At 39.2% G+C, this 25,437-nt stretch overlaps 1 protein-coding gene and 1 long non-coding RNA gene across 3 annotated transcripts in view; one reads left to right on the top strand and one right to left on the bottom strand.

Moving 5' to 3' along the window:
- lhfpl3 (LHFPL tetraspan subfamily member 3) overlaps positions 1-25,437 on the bottom strand; it is a 44,388-nt gene that overhangs the window by 4,224 nt on the left and 14,727 nt on the right. Inside the window, exon 2 of one of the 2 annotated variants that reach the window (XM_042403605.1) lies at positions 1,842-2,072. In XM_042403605.1, the coding sequence (XP_042259539.1) occupies positions 1,842-2,072 (231 nt within the window). Of the gene's footprint in view, positions 1-1,841; positions 2,073-9,236; positions 9,496-25,437 lie in introns of those variants that run through there. The other variant, XM_042403606.1, reaches the window with a different exon arrangement.
- LOC121890946 lies at positions 1,980-24,853 on the top strand. The gene is made up of 3 exons (XR_006093981.1): positions 1,980-2,095; positions 21,380-21,514; positions 22,270-24,853. It is a non-coding gene; the product is annotated as an uncharacterized LOC121890946 (long non-coding RNA).

The raw sequence follows: 25,437 nt of genomic DNA, 5'->3' as shown, positions 1-25,437 counted from the left end.
TTGCTTTTGGTGCATCCTTTCTCTCTCTCTCTCTCTCTCTCTCTCTCCTGTCACCCATCTTTCTCTCCGTGTCCCTCTTCGCTCATTTCCTTTCATCTCCACCCTCCTCCTCTTCATCTATATTCTCTCCCTCTCTCCTTCCTGCAACCTCGCCGTTTAAATCATTCTCTTTGGGGTCCGAGTGCAGTTGTCATCTCTCCCAATCAAAAATAAATAAAAATTAAAAAAAAAAAAAAATCACTAACAGAAACCAGCAAAAAGCAAGCGGAGCAGGTGGTGTATAACATCCATCTAATGTATGCAAAGTAATAACTTGTGCATGTGAAATTATGCAAAGAAATCTTGAAGGACACAAGGTATGTGTTTTTTTGTTTTTTTTTTTTAATTTTCAAGCTGCTGGTGGGATGTGTGACGTCTGCGATGACTGCTGCCTCATTATTGTTATCAAGCTTTAATGAAAAAGCCAATTAAGCGCATAAACGTAGCAAAAAGTTGTGGACTCGAGTCACAAATTAGATTTTTGACAAAACAAAAAAAACACTTGTAAATCACTTTGACTTAACTTGGACTTGAGCCACATGACTTCAAATACTTACAGTGTATTACACTCCGCAGCCAAAAGTGGAATCAAATCTTGGCTGGACAAGCAGCGTATTCAGAGACAGAGCAGACATTCAGGCTGGTGTTCAAATTGATTTTTTAATAAGTTCTGTAGCATTTGCTTTGTTTTTTTTTTGTTTTTTTTTAATAGCCTGGATCTCATTTCAGGTTTAATTGCACCATGCTACTACTGCACCTTTATTGTTGTCTGGCAAACTGTCTCTTTTAAAGCTGCTATTTGAATTATCATGAAATGGGTTTGGAAATGTAATACATTTATAAACTATTAGCTACTGTTATTGTTTCCATTGTGAAATGACATTAAATCTGGTGGTTATTGCTTGTTCAAGTCTTTACTTGGGACTTGAATGTCAAGACTACGGCTGAAACGATTAGTCAGTTAATTGATTAGTCAGGTGGTTCCCAACCTTATTGGCTTTTGACCCTTTAAAGCAATGCAATGTTTACTTGTAACTCTTCGTCACCGGCAGCATACATCTGAGGTGTTCAACCACAGAGCAACGTTTCCACAGAATCAGCCAATCAAAAAATAGTTGAAAGTAGCTGCAACGATCAGTCAATCGACAGTAAATTAATCCACAACTATTTTGTCAAACAAAAATGCCAAACAATTGATGGTTTTAGGTTCTTAAATGTGAGAATTTGGTGTCTTTCCTTGTCTTATGTTATGGCGTTATATCTGTGGACTGTTGGTTATGAATCATTTCTAGGTTCCAGCTTCTCCAATGTAAAGATTTGATTTCTCTTATCTGAATCCCTTCGGGCTGCTCATTCTTCTCCTTTTCAAACATTTTAAAGTCAGTTAACACTTAACTGATTCATCTGAAATATGACGTATTAATTAATAGCGAATATAGTCATTGGTTGCAGCCCAAGTGAAGCCTTGAGACATAACTATGACCTCTGCTACAATATGTCAATACATGGACCAAAGTACGTGGGTGTTGTGGCTCGCAGTGGGCGTTCAGTTCATCCCCAGGGGTGCTGGAGGGGGTTGAGGTCAGGTTTCTGTGCAAATAAGTCAAGTTCTTCCACACCAAACTGGAACTTTATGGACTTCTCTTTGTTTTGGGGGCATTTTCATGTTGAAAACAGGAAATGGTCTTGCTACAACTGTCTGCCGTTGCATTAAGATTTCCTTTCACTGAAACTAAGCTATGTCGAAAGAGATGCTGCTTGTGTCTTAGCCATTATGAACCATGAAGGTATCATCCTCTTACTGTCTCCCAGCAGCTCCTCAGACATCAGACTGTCCTGGCGATTTCCCAGGACAAAGGCCAGGAAGGAGAGGATGAGAGCATCCATGATGCCCATGATGGCCAGGATGTAGGCCCAGCGCACCGAGCAGGCCCCCAGCGTGTACTTGTCCGTCTGCTCACCACACATCCGTTTCACCTCGTCGCTGTCCCAGCCGTCCGGGTAGATCATGCAGCCCAGGATCAGACACGTACCTGGATCAGGAAGAGAGAAAAGGGTAAGTGTTTGCAGTGGGATTAACTGGCTATCAAGGGAGGACTTACTGTTGGGTTTGGGACACTGTGTGACACTTTTAGCTTGATGTATAGTTAATAAAACGCACATTTATAGAAGATTTATTTAAAAAACTATTATGTCAAGCAAGTGATAGATCACAGAATGACAGAGACAGAAGAAGAAGACATAAGAGAGGAGAAGGAGAGGAGGTGAGGAAGGAGACGTCACAGCAACGTGTGGCGAGTCGTGCTGCTTCATTAGCCGACTGCTGCATGGCTGACAGTGACGGGTTGAGCTGTTAGAGAGCAGAGTCATCTAACTCACACACTCATACACACTCGATCAAGGCAATCAAATCATTTACAGGCCTGAGAGGTCTGTATTTATTTGTTGACCGTGCTGCCAAAAGTTTGTGTGTGTGTGTGTGTGCTTTTTTTAAATGTCTGTCTTTGTGACGGCCAAAAAGAGTTTTAGGTAATGAGAGTGAGGATAAATTTAGAAAGGGAGGAAACACCGGCTGTTTGAGGGTTAAGGTTTAGCAATAAGGTTTTTTTTTAGACTTCAGGCAATCCTTTTAATCAAAACAAAGGAAGGAATGATTCATTTTCTTTACATTAAACCAAGAATATCTAACTTTTGATAGAAGTAACTCTCTTACAAATGAAAAGTGGATTTCATAGCCAATAAGATGCAGCATCGCTCAATTCAATACACTTTGTTTTGCTTTGGGTTTTTCTGCTTCAGTCGTATTTGGTGTGACGTTGGTTAATATTAGCTAATATTACTGAGTCAGAGTCAGTCACTTTGCTGACTTTATGATTCGTCTTCACTTGTAGCAGTAGTTTATTACTCAGCAGCGTCCTGTAATTTGTTGCCACTGCTGTTCAGCAGAAGTTACAGGTCATACTTAAAGTCTCTTCAAATCCTTTAAGGTGCTTCTAGTCAGAAGCCAAAGTCGGCTAAATTCACTTGAAGGGAAAAACACTTACAAATTTTCCTCCCTAACATTTTTTTTTCATCATATCATCAACATCAATCCAGTAATCCACTTATACTTCATAATGACAAATTACAAATCACGCTAAGCAGCCAAACATCCTTCAAACCCGAAAAACTTCACTTTAAATTCTCATGTCCAAAGATACAAAAAAAAAAAAAAAATCAAGATGATCTTAGGGGAAAAGTGCAAAATAATGCAATGAATATTTCCATTTGATGGAATGAAGCCATAAAAACATGTCTGGGCTTTGAATATTTCACTCAATGTAAACATCGAATACCTTCAATGAAGAGTTACAACATGCTAAAGAAAGATTTTAACAACCTTAAAGCTACTTAAACTGTAAGTTAAGGGGTTAATATTGCATTATAGTTGTGATGAAGTCAGGTATTTGTGCATCTGATTATTTTATTGACGTACCAACTCTTGAATGTATTTCCAGAAGTAGAAAAAAAAAGGAATCTTGATATTAAGCTGTACAGATGTCCGACAAATTAAAGTGCCTCCAGATCAACCACCACATCTGTTCAAAATCTCCCACAGGTGCTCAACTGGTCTGAGATCTGATGACTGTGACGATCACACATCATTTTCATATTTATTAAATCATTCAGTGAGCCCTCATGCTCCATATGGAAGCATCATTTTTATGTTTCTCTACTTATTTATTCAGGTTTTTAATTGGTCACCTGTATATACAGTATACTTCTATCAGAACATCAAATATCCCTTAATGGAAGATTTAATTCATATTTCCAACCCCCAGTTATATTTAGGATAAGAGTTAAAGTTGTATTATTGCGTGTAGCTGTGATGGTCAGGATTAGGGGTTCAAGTATGCATTATGACAGTCAGGGTCCTCACAATTATAGAAGCATTAACGTGTGTGTGTGTATCAGGTTAACACACTAAACGCCAGTTGCCAGCAGATTAAGCAGACGGATAATCTCCGGAAATGTCAGACACTCGAGTCCCTCCGTCCCCTTCCTCTTTCTCATCTTACACACTTGCTCTTTTTTGCCGCCACATAATGAGAAAAGATGGAGAGAGTGGCACAGGTAGAGCAGTAGAGAGGTGGAGTCCTTTTATATAGAGTCTGTTATCGAGACAGAGACGACACGGGTGTCTGGGTGAGTCTGGACTCCCCGCTGAGCCCCCCCCTTCCTCCCCTCCCTCATGTTTGTTTTTCTGTAAGTCATGAGGTAAACTACAACGAGCCACCTCTCTCACAATTGTACCAATAACAGCAGCTACTGTAATAATAACCAGTATTGATGTAAAAGCCCTCTAATCCATATCCGACGCCTACATTTCCCAGTCGGCAGCAAGTCTATTGACTTTCCTGCAGCCTTCCTGAGTTTGCAGATCAATTTTCTGAGAAAAAAAACAAGTTAAAACAGCACTAGGTTGTTGTAAATACATTTCTTTATATTATTTTCTACTGGAAACAGCATGCACCCTGCTACATGTTTTTTTTTTTGGCTTAGAGCTGACCTTATGTTGCAGGTGCAAAATGGAGAAAAAATGCTCTTTAGGCATAAAAATTACATTTTTAAATCAGTTTTTTTTTTACAGAGCTTGTATGTTTTATAAATTTCATCCCTGTAACAAACCTGCAGTAGACTCAGAATGTGACCATGACAACAAAAGTTTAGAGTATGAATTTGGTCCAAACACCAAAACAAAACTTGAAAGAAACAGACAGTCTGTGACATTTCCAAGAAAACATTTTGTGTTTCTCTATTGACAGTGAAAAGGACTATTTTTGGGGATGTTGGCACATTTCCGCTGCTTAGTTTGATTGTTTGGATTATATCACAGCAGCTATTCGTCCTGCGGTCCATGTGAAAATATACACAGTGATAATCTGGCGCTCTGACAAGTACTATAACAATCAGTACTATTGTTATGACAAAGACTGAAAGGCAAATATTTTACTTTATACTTTATCTGAAGTCTCCAGAGGATAAATTCAGGTAAAAGTTTTCCCTCATTTTCTGAAACCTTGATGATGTTGCACTCAAATTCGTCCCAACGGCTTTACTGACCTAGAAATATGCCAAAAGAAGGCAACAGAGTGAATGTTATATTTTACATAAAAGCTTTTTACCAAAAAGAAAATATTCAGATGTAATTCCTTTGTAATCACCAATATTTTGACTTTAGTAACTGTGATTTAATTACATATTAGCTACTCTCACTAGCTTACTAGCTACTCCCCAAAACTGCTGCTAAATATCAGCATGTTAGCATAGTCATTGTGAACGTGTTAGCATGCTAACATCAACATTTAGCTCAAAGTAGCACCATGACTCAGTGCAGCCTCACAGAGCAGAATTGAATTTATTCTAGTTTTTAAGTAATATTAACTGCCCACCTTCGCTGTGTGAAGTAAAAAGTTATGTGTACTAATACTATAAGTGAAATATTAATGCAAAATGTTCTTTGTCATTATGATATTTCTGATGAAAACAAGTAATTCATACAATAATTTGCTGCAGCATCAAACCAGAAGAGACTTTTGATCTTTAATTCACAGCAAAGAACCAGATGAGCTGCTTTTTCTTTGTGCTGCTTGTAATTTCTTTAAATTGCCGCACAGAAGTTTACTTGACCACACTGCTGGACAGAGATTAAGATTTAAAAGCACCAACAATTGAGTCACTTGTGTTCAAATACGTCACTTGATTACAGGAAGTCCATTTCCTATTTTAGCCGTTATCTAATCTGTTTGTTTCACTCATGGTAATTGGTTGTCTGAGGGGTTTCCCAGCAGCTCTGCTTCTTCAACCTGATTGATAAACACATCATTTATATAGAGATCCAGTATTGGTTTTATGATCAAAGAATAATATGTTCCAAATTCAATGCTTAGTACGACTAGTGTCATGTTTTTTGGGGGATGTAACGCTCTAACAAATCTATAAATCCTCAGATTTATACAAGCCTTGTATTATATAAATGGATCAGCTTAAAATGTGCCACCTAAGAATGTCACAATTATGTATTTCAGACTCTTCTAATTGGTTTTCATGTTCACAAAACACTTAACGTTTACCATGTCATCCATGTTATATTAGTGTGAATTTTCTGAAATTCATATTAGAGGATTTGGTACAGTGCACACAGCTCTCTCTTGAGTAAACAACCTTCTCCTTCAGGCTTTTCAGCTTTAACATTAACAGAACGAGTTGAACAGCACGTTGTCTCGACGGCAAATCTTAAATCTCCCACAGAGCTCGAGCAGAACAGAAATACAGCAGATCAAAGAAGCGCCGGGGTTGTCTTTCTGACTCTCATATGACTGCCTCAAAATGTCCATGTTTCTGTGCTGTGGTGGTCCAGAAGCTGCAGGGTTTGATGCCACAAAAAAGGGAGCATATATCTGCCCTAAAGCCACATGTGCTCTTTAAGAAATAGTCTGACATTTTGGGAAATATTTACCTTCTTGCTGAGAGTTAGATGAGAAGATTGATACCACTCTCTCATTTGAGAAGGGTATCAATCTTCTCATCTAACTCTCGGTGTGTTCCTCCCAAAATGTTGAACTGTTCCTTTAAAGTGCTCGCTCTTTGCGTGTGTCTAAAAGTACAAAAGAATCATATTTTTATAGAAAATGTCATGTAAATCCCTTGTCTTCTCACTGGCTGATCTGATCATATTCAATACCTAACCTCAAAGTTAAAATGATTGCTGCAAAAACACGTCTCTAAAAGCGGACTGAAATATGCAATCTAATCTTTTAGCCTCAGCAGATGTGTGATTTCTTTTCTTTTTTTCAGTTGTTATCTGCAAAGATGAAAAAAATAAAGCTCAAACCAAAATTGTGTCTATCCCAAAAGTGCATCCAAATGTTTCTAAAGGAGGCTGAAGGCAATCTTTTTATCTTTGGCAGCATCGTTTTGTTTTTAGGCTTCAGTATAACATGCAGTAACAACAGGGGTAAACCGACGGGGTCAGCATCTTCATCTCCTGATAAATAAATTCTCATCTCATCATCCCTGCAGCCATCCTCACCACAGAGGTGGAAAGCAGCAGCAGCCTGCCACACAATCCTCGTCGTAAATAATGAAAGATATTATGAAACCCCTCAGACGAAGAATCGTGTCAGTTCGCTTCGAGTCGTCAAATGTTATGAGTGATGTTTTCGAACCGCACAACCCTCAGAGCTCAGGGTAAGATTCATAAGCAGAAAAAAACATAAGCGATCTTGGTTTGTAACATTCAATGCTTCAAATGATTTAGGTCGACTGCAAAAAAAAAAAAAAAAAAAAAAATCGAGAGCGCTGGCTGTTCAGAAATGTTTAAAAACGACGGCCTGGTGCGGCTCTTTAACTGGAGGCTTCTTTCAGCGTGGTAGTACTCTAACACGGCTGGAGGTGGGTAGTAATGAGATAAAGATCACAGTGGACTCAGCAGAGAGAGGAGGGAGGTCAATTACTAAGCTACACTACATCTCGCTCTCTCATCTCTCTCTGCTTGAAGACTTGGGATTTTCTCTCTTTGGCCGAGTCGGTGCTGAAGAGATGAAATATTCTCGATTCCTAGACAGTAATGTATTGATTAGATTTTTATATTTATGACTGTTTTTTGTTGATAATTTCTACTATATTTTTCCTGCTGAAAACTGAAGGAAAATCTGAATCGGAGGATTAGAAGAGAAGAGTGTGAGTGTTGAAACTATTACTTCGTGATACCACATTATTTATGATTTATCTTTTAAAAAGTAACTTAATAGTCTGGAAAGCAGAGTTCAACTGCCCTCTAAAGTTTAAAGTTTCTCCTCCAGGCAAGTTTTAAGACACATAAAAAAGAATAAAATTTGCATCTGATATGATTTTCCCACAAAAAAATATATTAACCTGTTAAAATCCATAAAATCTACTCCTGAATATACAAATATTGTTCATTACAAAAGTTTAACTGCTGGATGCAAGATTTCTGCGACTTCACTTGTGCACTGGAGGCTTCAAGTTTCCACATCACACTTGCATAAGTTGTATAATGGACCACAGTTGGCTCCAGACTAGTTGTGATGTCACAAATCATGCTTGTAGGTACTTGCTTTAAAAAACATCCTTCTAGTGTCAAACTGCACATACTGTACATCATTCTGCACCGTGAAGCTCAAACATCCAACTCTAGGAAGAAGAAAACACATTTTTGATTAGAGAGAAACTTAAAATATGCTCTGTTGCACCTTTAACCCCCCCCCCCCAACAGTGATGTCACGGTGTACCGACACACCCTGGAGTACACTTCTACATCACTGCAGCGAGATGAGAAGGAGCAGCAAAAACAAGGTTTTCAGGGAATGTTAATTTACTCTTTAAGTCATTTGTCACATAAAAATATCAAACATCTGCTAGTTTCAGTTTCTCAAATATGAGGATGAGCTTTTTTTACAGAAAAAATATCACTGTAAATGTAACATTTTTGGGTTTTGGACTGCTGGTTGCACAAAACAAGCAATGTGAAGTCATTTTCATGGCTTTTCAGAGAATATTTCTGTACATTCAAATCGGTCTCTAATACCCTGTGTCAGTGGTAGGCAAATAGTGGCTTGTGGGCCAAATCTGGCCTTCCAGCAGCGATATTTGTCCCTGTGATAAAAGCTGAAGATTTAACTTTCATAATTAACATCAAAACTTGTAGATAATTGTACATAAATCTACTGTAGAAGACAAAATGAACACAAGGCTCATGTAAATCCCAATGAACATGACCCTGTTACATTTACTACTGCCTCCACACCAGGAGAGACATTAAAACTGTAGCTGCACAGTGCATGCTGCTGAAATTATGTCCAATAAACCTACCAGAAATTAAAATTTAATGAGTGAATTCAAACACTGTTTTAATTCCACAACTTTAGTCTATTCGGCCATGACAGGTTTGTTTTTCACAAAGACAAACAGGTGATACTGCAGACTAAAACAAGACAACAACAACAGTACTTTCAATCAACCGTAAATGTTTCTCTTGTCTTGAAGTGCAACACAGGAAATATATTCATGCATGAGTCATTTTTCGCCAAATGAGTATTAAAATTAAGCTGTAACTCAGAGCTCACACCGGTGTCTCAGTGTTTATTCTTAAATTAATGAAACGAAATGAACAAAACACATAGACCTTGATTTTCACTGCGCTGGTTATCAGAAACTGGCCCATAGTCAAACCTAATTACTGACCCCTGCCCTATGCTGTCATTTATTAATACACAATCTGATTATTTACTATAATACTCTGACAGAAATTGTCTCTTCACATGGAGGTCAGCAGACAGAGTCTCTCAAACATCCTCTTGATTTTTAATGCCCTTGATTGCTCTTTATTTTTCTTACAAACACACTTCCTTTCTCCTTGAAGGCTTCCCAGCTGACAGCTGTTGGCAGCGGCCCCTGGGGACAATCAGAGGAGGAGGTGTCATAATCTAGACCTCTATGTCCAATCACCACATGCTATTACAAGCGTACACACACACACACACACACACATCAAGCCTCTCATTATGGTGTGTTTCACAGGCACAGCTGTAGCTGTCTACTTTGTGTGATTCATGTTGCTTTAAATGTCACGGTTATTGAGGGTGTGTGTGTGTGTGCAGGTGTGTATGTTGTTTTGTGTGTGTGTGTGCGCGTGTTTGATGATGGGTTAGAGATACAGAGAGTGAATCAGAAGGCTCATACTGTATGCACTGTGCATCAGCATCAAGGTGGACCGTGGCAAATGATATTAATGGGAGTTAATTGGGGCAGAAACTGGCAGATGCAAGAAGGTATGAGGACAAAATACCTCCTCCCCTCTCGCTCTGTCTCTCCACCCCCCTGCCCTGATCCCTTCTGCTTCACAGAGGACTCAGTGAGCATCTGTGTGTGTGTGTGTGTATGTGTATGCGTTGCCTGTGAGCTGAAAGATAAGGCAGGGGAATGGGAGCATGACTTGCAACATGAATCCTGCTGCATACCCACATACTCATTAACACCTCTTGTATTAGGTCCACTGATTCACATGGTTTGTCTGTGCTATCGACCGCTGGCGCAGAAGATTAATGGGCTGCTCTGAAGTCACTGCGCTTCCAGGCTTCATGTTGCACAGCGTTACATGTTGCATGATGCACTGGACTAAAAAAATATGGAGAAGCTTGTATGAACAACAGGTGGAAAAGCCTGTATATGTTAACAGGATTATAGTTTATTATCTGATACCACAGATAAGTGCAGCTTTGCGCACAGCTCGTATTGCTGAGCATGATAACATGAACCTAAAAACGAACGTCAATAGTCATAAAATATAAACAGTAAAAGTTTGAGTTAGTGACTGCAAACTCAGCCCATAAAAATCTATACGATCACAGATTTTTTTTTTATTAACATTGGCAGGAGCAGCACGCTTCGCTCAGCAGTTCATTCAACAAGCCAAGAGAATAAAGTATATCTGTTCTCACGCTAATTAATGACGGTGCCCATGTGTGTAAAAAAGGTTTGAATATAGAGAAAAAATAGTGGGAAAAATTACAGGAAAACATCATCAGTTCATCTCTGTATCAGAAAACATGATGTAAAACACTCTGGAGTCAATCAACAAGGAAGTTTAGACAGAGAGAAAAAAACTATAATTATATTAAATCAAAAATTAATATTTAGCACCTCCTTTAATTATCACTTTTGTTAGTGATGTAGCTGTTGTGTTGTGTTTTTTGTTCAATGAAAGTGATAAATAAATAAATAAAAAGTTTAAAACTATATATAAAAAATAAAGAAATATTTTGCTAAACATTTATTTTATGGGTCCCCTAGTTTCCTAATAATTTCCTAAAAAGGAACTGATGTGTTGCTGTAATATCTTAGAAAGATTCCTGAAAAAGACTGTAATTATAGGAAAAGTGGAGATAGCGTTCACTTGGTACACTTTAAGTTATGTAATTCCACTTAATTGGTAGCATAAATAGTACACAAAAAGTCAGCTGAGCATGCAAAAATGGAACAATGTGTCTTTCTGTGTGGCTATAAATTACAGGCACACAGTCAACAAATACAGACATTGAAATTCCCCAAAATAAATGAATATTGATGTGTTTTTGAATGAATTTTATTTCTTAACATGAAGCTCTAGATGTTGTTTTGAAAACTTATCTACACTGCTAGGAATAAAACTTCTTTATTCTCTTAATTTATGCAGAAAAGTAGTAAAATTAAAGCAAGAGTAAAACTACTGCAATAAGCCTATAAAATATCCACCAAATGTAGAAATTCCCCAAATTCCCCAAAACATTACACAGGACATGACCTCAGTGTCCTCACAATCCATATACACACAACTAGCAGTGGATCTTCAATGAAAAAACATCAATGTTTCATTCATATCTGGCCATGTTGTAAACATACAAATCGATCAACAAAACCAACTATCATAGCAAGCGTCATAGAGATACATGACACAGAAGATAAGTAACAGCTCATAAACAACCCAGAATCCCTGCTGCTATTGAAACAAATATAGAAAAACATTATAATCAAGAAACAAAATATAACTGAACCCTCAATTTAGCAACAAGCTAAACACCGTTTCTATTGTAATGCTCAGTGGGAGCTGTCCACACACCGTGGTGCTGAAATCTCAACCAGGAGATGTGGTAACAGCTGTTTCCAGCAGTTTTCAGCTACTCTGCACCGCACTAAACGGCCGCATCAATTTCCTGTGATTTAGATACCGCATGGGGTCACTTTGGACCGCTCTGTATGCACGCCAGCACACAGGCTACAACAAAAAAAAAACAATTCACATGCTCCCTTTTGTTTCCTCTTAACCTGCTACAAAAACCGACACCATGTTGCTGTTGTCACAGTGGATGATAAGGAGGAAGAAGGGGAAGGTGAAGAAGATAAAGCAAAGACTAAAGATGAAGAGACAAGACTGAGGAGGAGGAGGAGGGAAAGAATAATGACAACAGGACGGGAAATGAGAGGAGTGCTTTATCTATGCAGCTCAGGCTTAAAATAACATTAGTGTCTGCATGGCGTTTGCTTGTCAGGATGGAAGAAGAGACAGACAGTCACACAGACAGGTAGAGACAGATTAGGATGTGTAATATGGCGAGCAAAACAACGAGGAATGAGATTATGAGAATCATTAAGACAGAATCTGAAAGTCGGATATTAATATTGTAAGATTTGAGTCTATGCGCGTGTCATTCATGTGTCATTTTCAGGTGTGGATTGAAAAGGCAGAGCTGGGAGGGAGTGAGGAGTGGTGGGATACGGCAGGAACAAGGGTTACAAGATTTGAATCCCAATGCACCTCATTTGAGACACGAAGGGAATGAAAGTGGCTGTTTAAAAATGCAGCGCCAGACAGAGACAGAGAAACCACACTTCAAAGACATAAAGCAGACAGACTTCAGTCGAGTCAGGGCAAAAAACCGTCCAATCCTCTCTTTATTTTACTCTCTCGGACGACCTCGACCATTAGGCTGTCCTCATTCAAATTAATGAAAAAAGGAAAATAAATTTTTACTCTGTGTCGAAGACAAGGTAGTTTGTGGATTGTCCCCTAAGAAGTGTGCCGTAAAATTGATTGAGGATGAAATTTACAATCTAATCATCTCTGAGCGTAGGGAGGCTCAAGCAGTTCAGGTCTGTGTTGAGTTCAGGCCAAACTGAGTTATTATATTATTAGTGCTTTGTCATTTATTAAAGGAAAAACAACTGACCTTGGTTCAAGGTTATACACACCTGTATTCAAACTTAATCTAACAGTCAAAACTCAGTAGCTAAGTTACTGTTGCTGCACCTGTGAAGCTTTTCATTCTCGCACAGCACATAATGCAGTTTGCTACATGAGGAAGATTTACCACTTGAAATTCAGAGTAATTTTTTGAAACAAGGCATTGTTAATTTCAAACAGAGACAGACAAAAAACAGGCTTCACATTTCCAGTCGAGGACTTGTTAATTTTTCCAGCTGAAATGTCGTCATTGGCAGATTTCTATCAGTTGTAACTAGGTAGCTAATTAAGCTAACATCAGCTCCTTAAACGTGCAGTGTGTAGGATTTAGTGGCATCCAGCAGTGAGATTGAAGACCGACCAAATGAATACACCTCCCCCTCCCTTTCCAAGCATATAGGAGAACTAACGGTGGCTGCAATACTTGCAAAAAACGTGAAAGGCCCTCTCTAGAGCCTGTGTTTGGTTTGTCTGTTCTGGGCTACTGTAGAAACATGGTGGTGCAACATGATAGGCTCTGTAGAAGAGGACCCGCTCCCTATGTAGATATAAATGGCTCATTCTTCAACTATTTTTATTTCCAGGTGATTATACACTAATTAAAACATACTCATGAATATTATATTCCATTTCTGCCAAGTCTGCTCTGCTAGATGCCAATTCTACACACTGCACCTTTAAGTTGATTGAAAACTCTGTCTCAGGCTGACTTTTTAATGTTTGTAGCTGACTCATTTCAAAATGAAAACTCTAAGAGTCTTAACTTGATGGCTAATCATCTCTCATGCAGACTGAGGCTGAGAGTCAGCATCTTCACCAGTTCATGATCCTTGTAGACGACATAAATATACCCAAAAATACTCCAGAAATCAAGAAACAACATTGTTTTTGTCTTGTAGTATAGAGCTAGTTACTAATATTGTAAGTATGATAATAAATAATGTAACATAAGACTCCTATTTCATTCAACATAAGCCTGATTGGATGTTTAGTTTACACACTTTGACAAGTGAACAGATCAGATATATGCTTTATTGTTTCTGTTTTCAAACAATATGTCTCACTTTTAGCATTACAAGACAAAGGGCTTATAGATTCAGGACAAATCAGTGTGTTTAACAAATGTAATATCTCATATAACAGGCTTGGCTGAAGTTGCTGCTAATGTTCGCCTAAACTCTCCTACAGGTTGTAGAATTTAAGACCAGCTGCCACACGGCAAGTAAATAGTGGATGTATTATTGTGAACAGGAGCTTATTTTTAAGTATTATCCCCATGAAGTATGAAAAGCTATGATTGGACAAATTGGGGAGTTTAGCGAGTGGTATTATTCCTATGAAGAAAATGTAAATAACGTAGATTAATGCTATCAAAATGTCTCTCTCCCCTAAATCTGATGGTCTCCAAGTGTGTGAGCAACTTAGGATTATTTTAAGATACTTCCAGAGGCCCTTTTTAAAGCCCCTCAGCAAGGCATCACCGCAGAAACAAAGCCTTCCTCTTTTAGTCATAATCTGCATAAAAGTTATTATGATAATCCTCCTGGGTGGAGGTATTGTTTTCCTCTTTCAGATCCTTCCTGTGATGCAGGAGCCCCCCTGCTGATTTACTGCACACAGGAGAGGATCTCAGAAGTTGCATCCAAATAGCGATGCAGCAGCCTCGGATTTTGTTGCTCATCTTGTTTGAAGCGAGTCCTAGTTGGAACAGCCTCCCCGTGAGTTTCCAAACAACCTCTAATCAAAGCTTCTTCTGATTTCTTCGGAGCACAAAACATGTTTGGGAGTGAGAGGTCGCTCTCCACAATAAGGATCCAGTCGGCAGTTGGATGAGGTGGATGCTGCATCGCCATGGTGACGGGTTGCCTGCTGTCGCTGCTCCAACTGAAATGTGGTTTTTTTTGTATGGATGAGTACTAGTGTCAGGGCTACACCGACACCTCAGAGCTGTGGTGTGAATGTGACACAAAAACCCTCTCTTGTTTTCTCCCTCCACCTTCTCCCTTTTTCATTTCTTCTGATAACTAAAGCCCCGCCATATGACCCAACCCTCTGGAGGAGACATGTTGCTCATATGAGTGCACAGGTCCATAATTTGAAGCAGCTTTTATTCCATGCAAGTACAGGAGGACACCTTTTTCCCCCACAAACCTATCATAGGAGGCGATTTGGAACAGGTGTTACCCATTAATTAACAGCTCCCACCAGTGAACCTGAGGAGGTAAATCTGCCAAACAGGATCCAAGCTGCATCCCAGACAGAAGAAAAACAAGCGTTAAGCCTTGTATGCTCACTGACAGTAAAGCTAAAATCCCCCTACAGCGAAGCAGGATAAACTCAATATTGTCATGGCTCAGTAGCAGCTACGCAAGGTGAAAGGCGAAGAATAAAACAACAGGAATACATTCAATTTTCTCCAGTTGGAGTGCGAGAAAAAAAAAAAAGCCCAGATGGTCAGATTTTATTTACTGCACTCAATCCAATAAATGTTTTATTCCTAATGAGCCCAGGTATGTTACATGTTTGATCAATCGTTGCTTCATCCAAGTGCTCTCTGCTTCCTCAGATGTGGTGACAGCGTTCTTGAAGTGGCAGACAACTTTGGCAGTTCTTCTGAATCTTTAACGGTTGTCCTTATTTTCTCTCCAAAACCGTCTGCCTTTGATGTCGGGCCGAGGGGATTGCTCCACTCCGTTTCAGTAACTTCTAATGTGTCTCTGATCTGTGGTGATGGCAGAGAGTACATGTTCTCTTTTTTCTTTCAAGCTTTCCCCCCCTATTCTCTATCTCTCTCTCTTTCTGCAGCACTGAGCACTAATGACTGATGATGTGAGGGGAGGTAAAAAAAAAACAAAAAAACCCAGAGCGCTGTCTCACAGAGGGAAAATCCACCTGGCATGAATAGACAAATGCAAGCTGATAAGAATGAAGCAACGTCCTACCGTCCTAAAGGTGAGTCATTCAGTAAACTCATGCTGTGCAGGCAAACATTGATAAAAGTCTGGTGGAAATCCAAAAGTCTTCCAAGATGCTAAATATGTCAGGCTGGGGAAATGTATATAAAATGATGCATCATTTGATAAAAATGTGCAGCCATAAAAAAGAATATATATATAATACTGTTAGACTGTGTGGAACAAGATGTTTCTTGAAGCCAAAAAATCTAAATTTAAATGGTTCCTGCTCTTGAACATTTTTCAATATATTCTGATCTTCTTCATCTTTTGCTTCTGAAAGGGAATTTGGAATTAACTACCAAAATATCTAAATTAGTTTTCGTGATACTGAACCAAATTTACAGAGGCACAAGCATGGTAAAAAAGTAAGACCTCTTCCTGCCTGTTTGTTTGTTAACTGTTCTGCTTTGGTCGCAGTGACGTTTGTATCTTACATGGTTAATGAGGCTTTGTGCTTTCAAACAAAGAACATTATGTCACGGTTGAGTGGGAATTCAACCAGATGTCACCTCAAGTACAGTAAAAAACTCCCCTCCAGGCTTGTGTTTGGGACATTTTTGGGAAATATGCCTTTTCCGTTTCTTGCTGAGAGTTAGATGAGAAGATTTATACCAAATTACAGCTGTTAGCTGGCAGTTAGCTTAGCTTAGCATAAAGACTGAAGGAGGAGGGGAAACAGCTAACCTGGCTTTGTCCAAATCTAATCCGTAAAAAAACAGTGTGTAAAAAACAAAAATTTTTTTGCTTTACAATGGATTATGTGTTGTAATTCTTCTTAGCCAGGAACAGTGATGTCCTGGAGTGTTGTCGTCAACTTGAGGTTGCCAGGAAACATGTTAATTAATGAATTTCAGAGGTGCTTGTAGGCAGATTTGACCTGTTTCCAGTCTTTATGCTAAGCTAAATTAACCGTCTCCTGGCTGTAGCTTCATATTGAACGGACAGCTATGAGATTGGTACTGATCTTCTCATCTAACTCTCGACAAGAAAACAATTATGCTTATTTCCCAAAAGGCTGAACTACTCCTTTAGGAGTCTATGAAGAAATAAAAGGGGGAGACTGGATATTGAGATGTTATCTGTGGAAAAGACAAGAACTAAAGCTTTGCAAAAAGCTAAAGAAACTGTGTGAACAAGTTTTCATCTAGTGCACCCGCTCCAGGAACATTCTCTTGACCTGCAGTTGTGACCTAAAGGAAGCAGTTGACGTTCGGGGGCAACCAAATCAGGGGCCGAATCCAAGCACGTTGCCATGGAGACGCCCTGAACTGCATCAGGGGTGCATCAATTTCCAGAGTATATCCCCCTCCTTCTGCAGCTCCTGAAGGACCCCACTGATCCCGGGCAGCTCGCCTTGGCGATCTCGCGGAGAGGAGAGGAGAGGAAAGGAGAGTGATAGGATGCTGCCAGCAGCACGGAGAGCCGTTTCCATGGCAACCAGCAAGCTCGGAAGAGAGGAAGAGCATTAATGGGTGGCTGAGGTGGCTGCGAACATCACTGAAACAACACACGTCCCCTCGCTCTTTCTTCCTCTGACGGTTTCTACATACACACACACACACATACACTCAGCCCATGTTCTCTGATCCGTGACCTTCGAAAAATGGTGACTGTAAACAAACACGCTGCAGAGCACAAGCAACTGTTAACCTGCGCACACACACACACACACACACACACATACACCTGAGAAAACACTTCACTCCAGATCCAAAAGAGCCTCCTCTGAGTGCAGCGAGGAGTATTGTTCCTCTGCTGTTTCCCCGGTGTAATCATAAGTAAGTCCGCTGGGATGCAAACACTCCCACAGCTCACAGTTCTTAACTCCCCCTGCTAAGTTTATCAAACAACAACCCTCTTTGCGCCGCTACACAAGCTCTGGAGTCTTTTGATGTCCTCTCAAGCTCAGACTTCATTTGTATTCTACTTATGCCCCCAGTTTTCACTAAGCTTTCTTTGATTCCATACCCCCGCCAACATGTTTTCCATGTTAACATTGTTAGTCGTGTTTTCCACACAGCGTGGTGCACCTCCTCATTTGCAGTTCAATATAATCGTCGATGGATGATCAGTGTAATTAGGCGTCTACCTCGGAGGGAAACCAGCAGGAGTAGACGCCGCGTGACTTTGTAAGCGGATTCGTAAACAATTCAAAATGGATTTTGGTTGAGTTTGTCCTGTTCAGGCTTTGTACGTTGGAGGTAATTTCAGTGTGGGAGCAGGTAAATGTTGGAAAAAACATTAGGTAGACAAATATTACTCAATAATAGCATTTTCCTTCACTCATTTCAGTGCACATAAGTCTTCTGAGGCCACAGACAGTCCAGAAGAGTAATATATTCTTGATGACATGTCTGTATGATTGCTAAAAGGTTGTAGCCCGGCCCTCGTCAAACATCTTCCTTGTCTGATATGAAGTTATTGATTGATGAGAGGATGGATTTGTGAAAATGAAATGTCTGCTGAGAAGGCTATTTGTGCGGAAGTAGATCTAATGGATGCAAGTTTTGTTTTGGCTCTGGGATGAAATGCGGTTGCACTTTAGCCCTGCAAAGATGACCAGAACAAGGGATTTGTCAGCCATAAATTGGATACTGGGGAGACAGCAAGGAGAGAAGTAGTATATAGAGATCGACCACTGGGCTGAGAGAGTGGGCTAGATCCATGCAAAGTGCAAAGTTTCATCCATCAACTATGCTTGAAAAAGCATAGCAGAGAGGTGTTGTAGAGTGATATCTGCTGAAAGGGGAAAGTAGCATCCTTAAAGTTATGTCTTCTTCTCTACTGTCATCAAAAATGAGAGTTTACAGCTGTTTCTCAGACTTTGAAATTGGGCTGTGTGGCGCAACCTTCACCGAAGTCTCGGTGACATAAATCAAGGGACATCAGAGCATCATTCACCCTCAAACAATGACAGCCAAGTGTCATAACAGGCCTGTCTGAGAGCCTGATATATGAGAAAGACCCGGGCCTGTGCGTCAGTCTCTTCGACACCGGCGGACACCAGCATCACTCATTAACTCAAACACTCACACATTGAAATGAGCATCACTCAAATGCATGCGCACAGACACACGCAGGCATATCCAAGGTGGATGGTTTCAAACGGGTCACTATGTCCTTGTCCCGCTGCCTCACTCAGGAAAGGGAGAATAAATCAACCCGGCTGTCTTCTCCATCCCGGCCCAGTGATCAAGAAGATAAACCCCCGATGGGAAATCTATAAAGCCTGCCCCTCCTCTGGGCTCACAGACACGTGAAAGCTAGCGGCAGAGGAAGAGACGTGTTGATAATATTTAGAGCGTGGTGTAGAGGACACAACGGCAGCTACAAAGTATAATGGATCCCACAGTAACTTGATGTAGCTGCTGTCTGTTGGTCAGTCATTTGTTTGCAGAAAAAGAAAGAAGGCAGCTCTGGTGTCAAGTGTGGAGAAGAATAATAATTTATTTTTACCCTTAGTGGTTTTATGGTTCTTCTTACTTATTTAATAAACAAAGCAAAGTAAAATATATTAAAGAAAAAAGACATTTAGCACACTTTGAGAACAACCCTGTCTCCTAGAAATTATGTTCATATACAACTGAAATTGCAAAAGAAGATAAGTTTTGCTAGAAATGTAATGCTGGATGAATTACATTGTCTCTCAGCATAATGAGAAAATGTTGTTGTTAATGTATTTGAGAAGTTGCAAAAATGTTGATACTGAACATATGAGTGAAATGTTCAGCGACAACGTACCTAGATCTTTTTTTTCCCCACCAAAATATCTGGTCTTGCAGCACAATATCCACTGGTAGAGATTACAGCAATCTTGAACTTTTTTATGGTTATGTTTAGGCAGTGACAGCACTCAGTTAAAGATCCTCTCCACACATGTATTAAACCTGCAGTGCAGAACTTTTGTCTCCCCCTACTGGCAGTGAGAGTAAATAGTAGTCAGCTGGATGTAACTCCAGTTCTATGAGTACATACGTGAGCCGGTCACCATGGCTACTGTTACAGCTGTAACATAGTGGATAAATTGTTTTGAGTGTAACAACCCCTGCGAAATGACTTGTTTCACTATGAGAATTTGATCCATTCGATCCGATAACATTTGGAAAGTCTAGAAGAGCCACATGATTAAATTATTTTATCCCTCAGGTTAATGGATGGCTAAAGTTAGCCAGCTCGGCTGGTGCAAGTCTCTTCAACGCTGGCAAACCAATTATTACTGGTTGACATTAAATGCATCATTAGCAGTGCAGGAATATTGCCACAGACACCAGATTAAAAACTCTGGTATATTGTGAAATACAGAGAGCTTTATCTGGCAGTGATAGGCTTATTCAACCCGTTTGGTGAGGGCTTGAATGTAACAGGAGTTCATTTATATGTAAAAGTCTTGTACTCCAGCTCCACAACTCCACCCCAAGACATACAAAAATACTCTGCTTGGAACAATAATGTCTGTCTGATATATTTTTTCCAAGTATAATTATCATCTTCTCGCTCATTAAAAATTCCAGAATCTATAAATATGCAAATATATTTCATTTCAGAAGTTTAACTGTTGGACACAAGTTGTCTCCTATTTCACTGTAAAGTTCATTCTCAGTAACTTAATAGGCTAGAAAGCAGAGTTCAACTGCCCTCTAAGGTTTAAGATACTCTCCAAGAAAGTTTTAAGACAAATTTGTGTCTAATATGAGTTTCCCCACAAAAAAAATTACATGTACTCCTGAATATACAAATATTTTTCATCGCAAAAGTTTAACTGCTACATGCAAGATTTCTCCAACTTCGTTTAGTGTTTGTGCACTGGAGGCTTCAAGTTTCCACATCACACTTGTGTAAATTGAATATTGGATCAGGATTGGCTCCGAAGTAGTTGTGATGTCACAAATCCTGCTTGTAAGACCTCCCCTTCAAACTGGATTTTCAATCAGTACAGATTAACTTTCCACTTTCAGCAGATGAATGTAAAAACAGTTTTCTACTGTCAAACTCTGCACAGTGAAGCTCAAACATCCAACTGTAGGAACAAGAAGGAAAACAGATTTTTGAGTGGAGGGAGACTTAAAGGTTAGAGAAAGATGGTGGTTTTGGTTAAATACAGAAAAAAGTCTGCGATAACTTGAAGCATAACATGTTTATGAACATTTTCAACATTTCAATTAACTGACAGTCTTTCACTAACCTTAACCAAAGTGCTTTTGGTGCCAAAATATATAAATGTCACCTTTCATTCAGTCAAAAAAAATGTGTCAACACAGAAATGTCTCTGTCTCTGTGCTCAGCAGAGCTCAGCAGTGTCTGTAAGCTAATAAGAAGAGACATTTCTGAGACATATTTCTGTGTGAAAGCTTTTTTGACTTTTGATTAAACAAAAAAAAAAAGTGTCCTGTGAACATAATCCAGACAGTGATTATGTTTGCCACAGACTTTGTTTTCTCAATAGCTAAAAGTGTTTTTTATCATAAGTAAACTTGTAATTCAAGTTGTGTTTTTGCGATCTTTGATGCATACAAAGCGTTAATTGTTTCTTTACTTCACTTCCAATAAATCACTTGTTATTCCAACACTATCTAAACTTTTTCTTTGGACTTTCTTTTTTCAGATGGTGACAGACTACAAGCTTCCATCTTGGAAATACCATCCACGGGAGCTTCAAGCTTCAAGAATTTTTCCTGCCAACATGGAAATAGCTGAGAACAGCCCACAGACATGCTGGTGAATTCAAACGAAGTCAAATGTGAGCATGTTTTTCCGACAGAAATATGAATAATTTGAAAGAAATATATATTCATGCAGTATGTGTGCATAAGCATCCCTTGTTTAATGGATTACCTGATGAATCCCAGGATGTCAAACACACATGAGATGACAGCTGTTCAGTCAAATCGATTTTACAGCATTGAGACAAAATTTGTATTTTTACTTAAAAAAATTAACTTTGCATGTTCAAACATATGTCTCAGTGAATGCGGGTACACATCCAAGTTGTTGTTGCGAAGAAGCAACATGGCAACGTCTCCCTAAAATCCCAAATGCACAGTTTTTTAATGAATATGTAAGGATTATAGAATAGAGCTTTATTGGCCAAGCATGTGAACACATACAAGGAAAATACACTTAATACGTTTTTATTTAATTCCTTCAAAGTCTTCACTACAGATATTATATGAATCTGGACAGACATGGATGTAAACTGCAACTTAACTGGTTGGTGGAGGCGTACAACCTCTAGGCGGTATTTCTAGTTTGACATACATGTTTAATTGGTATATAACAAGAGATAACTGAACAATTAACACAGGGACACAGGATTAGAAGTGAGAAAATGTATTTTTCATTTCACGGGGTCTTTAAAAGCCCTCTAGTGTTTCATACATGGTCCAACAGTATACTAGGTTTTGACCTAGTCTTGTTTTGTAAAACATCGTACCCTCTCATCGCCCCCGAGGCAGGGATTAATTGTGTGAAGTAACTCGTTCTCTTTGCCCTCAGGTCCTAATTAAGCGGAGTCCAACTTTCTTCATCTTGTAATTATGAAGCCGGGGAGAGAGGAGCTCGCTCAGGACCGAGTGTAAATACAAACAGATTGAGGAGGAGGGAGAGGAACGGCGAGAGCTGGAGAGAGGTTCGGTTAAGACCCGGAGATGTTGTTATTCGGGTGTTTTTGCGGCAGTCGTGCAAGATTGTGTTCATTATTGCTACTGTATGTAATTACAAAAAAAGTCACAGAGTTTCATTTGCATTCTCGAGCCACAGAGAGTTTGAACAGTTACTGCTGCTATCTTTGGTTTAAATGAGGATATTTACTTTGTAAGACTGATACGTGACTGGATTTCTGAAAAACTGCACCACAAGAGACACACCGTGAGGCCTTCAATCATGTCTCAGAGAATAATGATTTATTCACAAACAAGCAGTTGTGTTTGCATGTATAATTCATACTGAAATGACTCGAGCGGCCATAGCAGAGAGACAATGAGAACAACAGCGACGTTTAATCTGCAAGGTCGTTCGACTTGGCTGTGATGTCCAAAATATCTCATCTGTGAACTGTGAGTTCAGATTGAAAGGCCCGAGGGATCAAGAAGCAACAAACTCATTCGACAGTCGATCTGGCGTACTGTTGGTTCGGGGTCTTGTTTCTTGCATTTGTCCTGTCACATCCTATCAAAGCAAGGCGAGCCTCAGAGCTAAGTCTTGTTTTCAGCTCATGACAGGAAACTTTTAGAGAAGTCCCCGGTTGTTTAAGGTTATAATGAGTTGTTGGTCAACATTGAGAAGGTATTGACCGGGTATGTAGGTCTCTAAGCTCACAGGGGATGAGCAGCGGAGGTCAGGGCAGTAGGGCAAGGCTGCAATCAGCCTTTCCCCTTCCGTCTTTCCTCCACCCTCCTGGTTACACTAATTACATTACTCCTGGGGAGACAGGATAATCAAATCTTAATGAGGCGTGGAAGACTTGAGTGCTGTGCTTAACATGACGCTTCTACCATCAGAGGCGCTGAACCTTTGTTGATCTCCAGAAGTCTCTGTTGACTTGTAGGATTTCTACATGGTGCAGCTGAATAAAAATCATCCGATAGTCATTTCACACCAAATACTATCATGAGAAATCTCTAATAGTCCATCCTGCTAAAATAACCTGATCAAACTCTGCTCTTCTAATTATTCTTTTCTACATTCAGTTTTCATGATGGATGAAGAGGATGAAGGAGGAGAATAATGCTTTTGATATTTTGTGAATATGCAGCAATTAAGTGAAAACAGTGACAAGAACATTTCTTTTAATTAGGAAACTGTCAAAGTTAATGCGATAAAGAAAATTCATTTCAACGCCACTAATTTTTTTGGTGGCATTAATGCAGGTTATGATGCCTCAACTGTACTTTAGCCTTCTAGCATTAAGTCAGATGGCAACTAGCAAGGAACAATGGATAAAGAAAAAGGTATTTTGAATGGCAAGGTCAGCTTCAAAGCCTGTCAGACCAAAGTTAATTGTAGTTACTGTGAACTGAGTCTAGTCTTAAATACAATTTGCTAGTGAGCTAGTGTTAGCCCCGAACCATCCTGCTTGCAGAAAACCATGCTTGATAGTGTGCGAAGGAAACCCATGGATTAGACTTACAGGTCTGTCTCTAAATGCTTTGCTCAGAGATTGAGGACAATCTGCCCGGTTTAGTTGTTAAAACTGTGTGGAAACAGTTAGAGGATTTATAAATAACCCTGCATTGCAAAACCAATCCAAAGTCTTTTAGGACGGCCTTTCAAACAGGTGATATATAGTTCACTAAGGAGGATAATGGGGGGGGGAGCATCATTTCCGGTAAGGCGTGTCCCCGACAAAATTGAAGGGGTGTAGGTTTGTTAGTGGCCGTTCTTGCCGACGCATTTAGAAATCCCCAGACTTCTGTAGGCGGAGATCTCTGATTGTCTGGTATTGTGAGACTACTCATGGACAAACCTACAAGCAGCAAGCTTTTAAGAGGAATAGTTAAATGTGTGGCTACAGCTTGCAGGCCAGTTAACGTTGTGGAGGACAACGGTCTGCATGAAATAATTTGGATTGTATCCAACGACTGCACTTAATTGCCATCAAGAGCCAACATCGTATTGAAGATACACAGCCTGTATGATGAATAAAGAGCTGAAATAATTTTCTTTCAAATACTCCCTTTCCACTGATTCCTGCTCGCTTTATTTGTTATTTATTCTATTTTGTATTCTCCTGTTTTTTATCACATAACACAAAGGGATGTTTTTGTGAGCCTTTATGTTTCCCATGTGAGGTTGGACACAATTACATTGTGTGATTTGTTTTTGAAGTGAGGGATCCAGGGAGTGATCTTTAATCAGTGCTGAAGTAATGGAAAATTTATCTGGCCAGTGTGTCCATCTGTTGCCTGTTGAGCTTGAGTTTGCCATAACAAGCTAAATGCTGCACCTGTGAGGGTTTCTGATAATCTTTGTCATTGTTTTGTGTTGTTAATTGATTTCCAACAATAAATGTAACATTTATCATTATCTTGTCCACTCTCATGTTAATAAGAGCATTAACACTTGAAAAATGTCCCTTTACACTAAATTTTGAACAGGTAGAAAATGTGCGATTAATTTGCGATTAACTATGGATAGTCATGTGATTAATCGTCATCAAATATTTTAATCGATTAACAGCCCTACTTTTAATTTGTAGATCTGAAGAGCAATCAACGTAAATTATTTGCACTGATTATCTAGAAATGCAACCTCTATTTAAATACACCTGTTGCTGTTTTGTTCTTTTATAAATTAACTATAAACTATAAAACTGAGTTTTAAAGTTTTTTTTCAGCAACAACACCCAAATCCACTATTTACACCTTCATAAATGTCAATATTTGCTGTTTTTCTTATTTTTCTAACATAATAAAGTGAATATTGTTTGATTTTGGATTGTTGGTCAGAAAAAACACGCAATTTGAATACGTTGACTTGAGCTGTGGGAAATATTTTATGTTTTTGACATTTTACAGACCGAACAATGAATCAATTATGTAAGGTTATTTGATGGTAAAAATAATCATTAGCTGCAGCCCTACTTAATGATTATATTATTCAGACATGACATTTCCCATGATATCAAAAATCCAGGCTGAATCTTGGGGAAATAAATATAAAATG

Source organism: Thunnus maccoyii, chromosome 23 (assembly GCF_910596095.1).
Source record: "Thunnus maccoyii chromosome 23, fThuMac1.1, whole genome shotgun sequence".
Taxonomy (NCBI): Eukaryota; Metazoa; Chordata; class Actinopteri; order Scombriformes; family Scombridae; genus Thunnus; species Thunnus maccoyii.
Note: the sequence above shows the minus strand (reverse complement) of the source record. Positions and strands in the feature narration are given on the sequence as shown.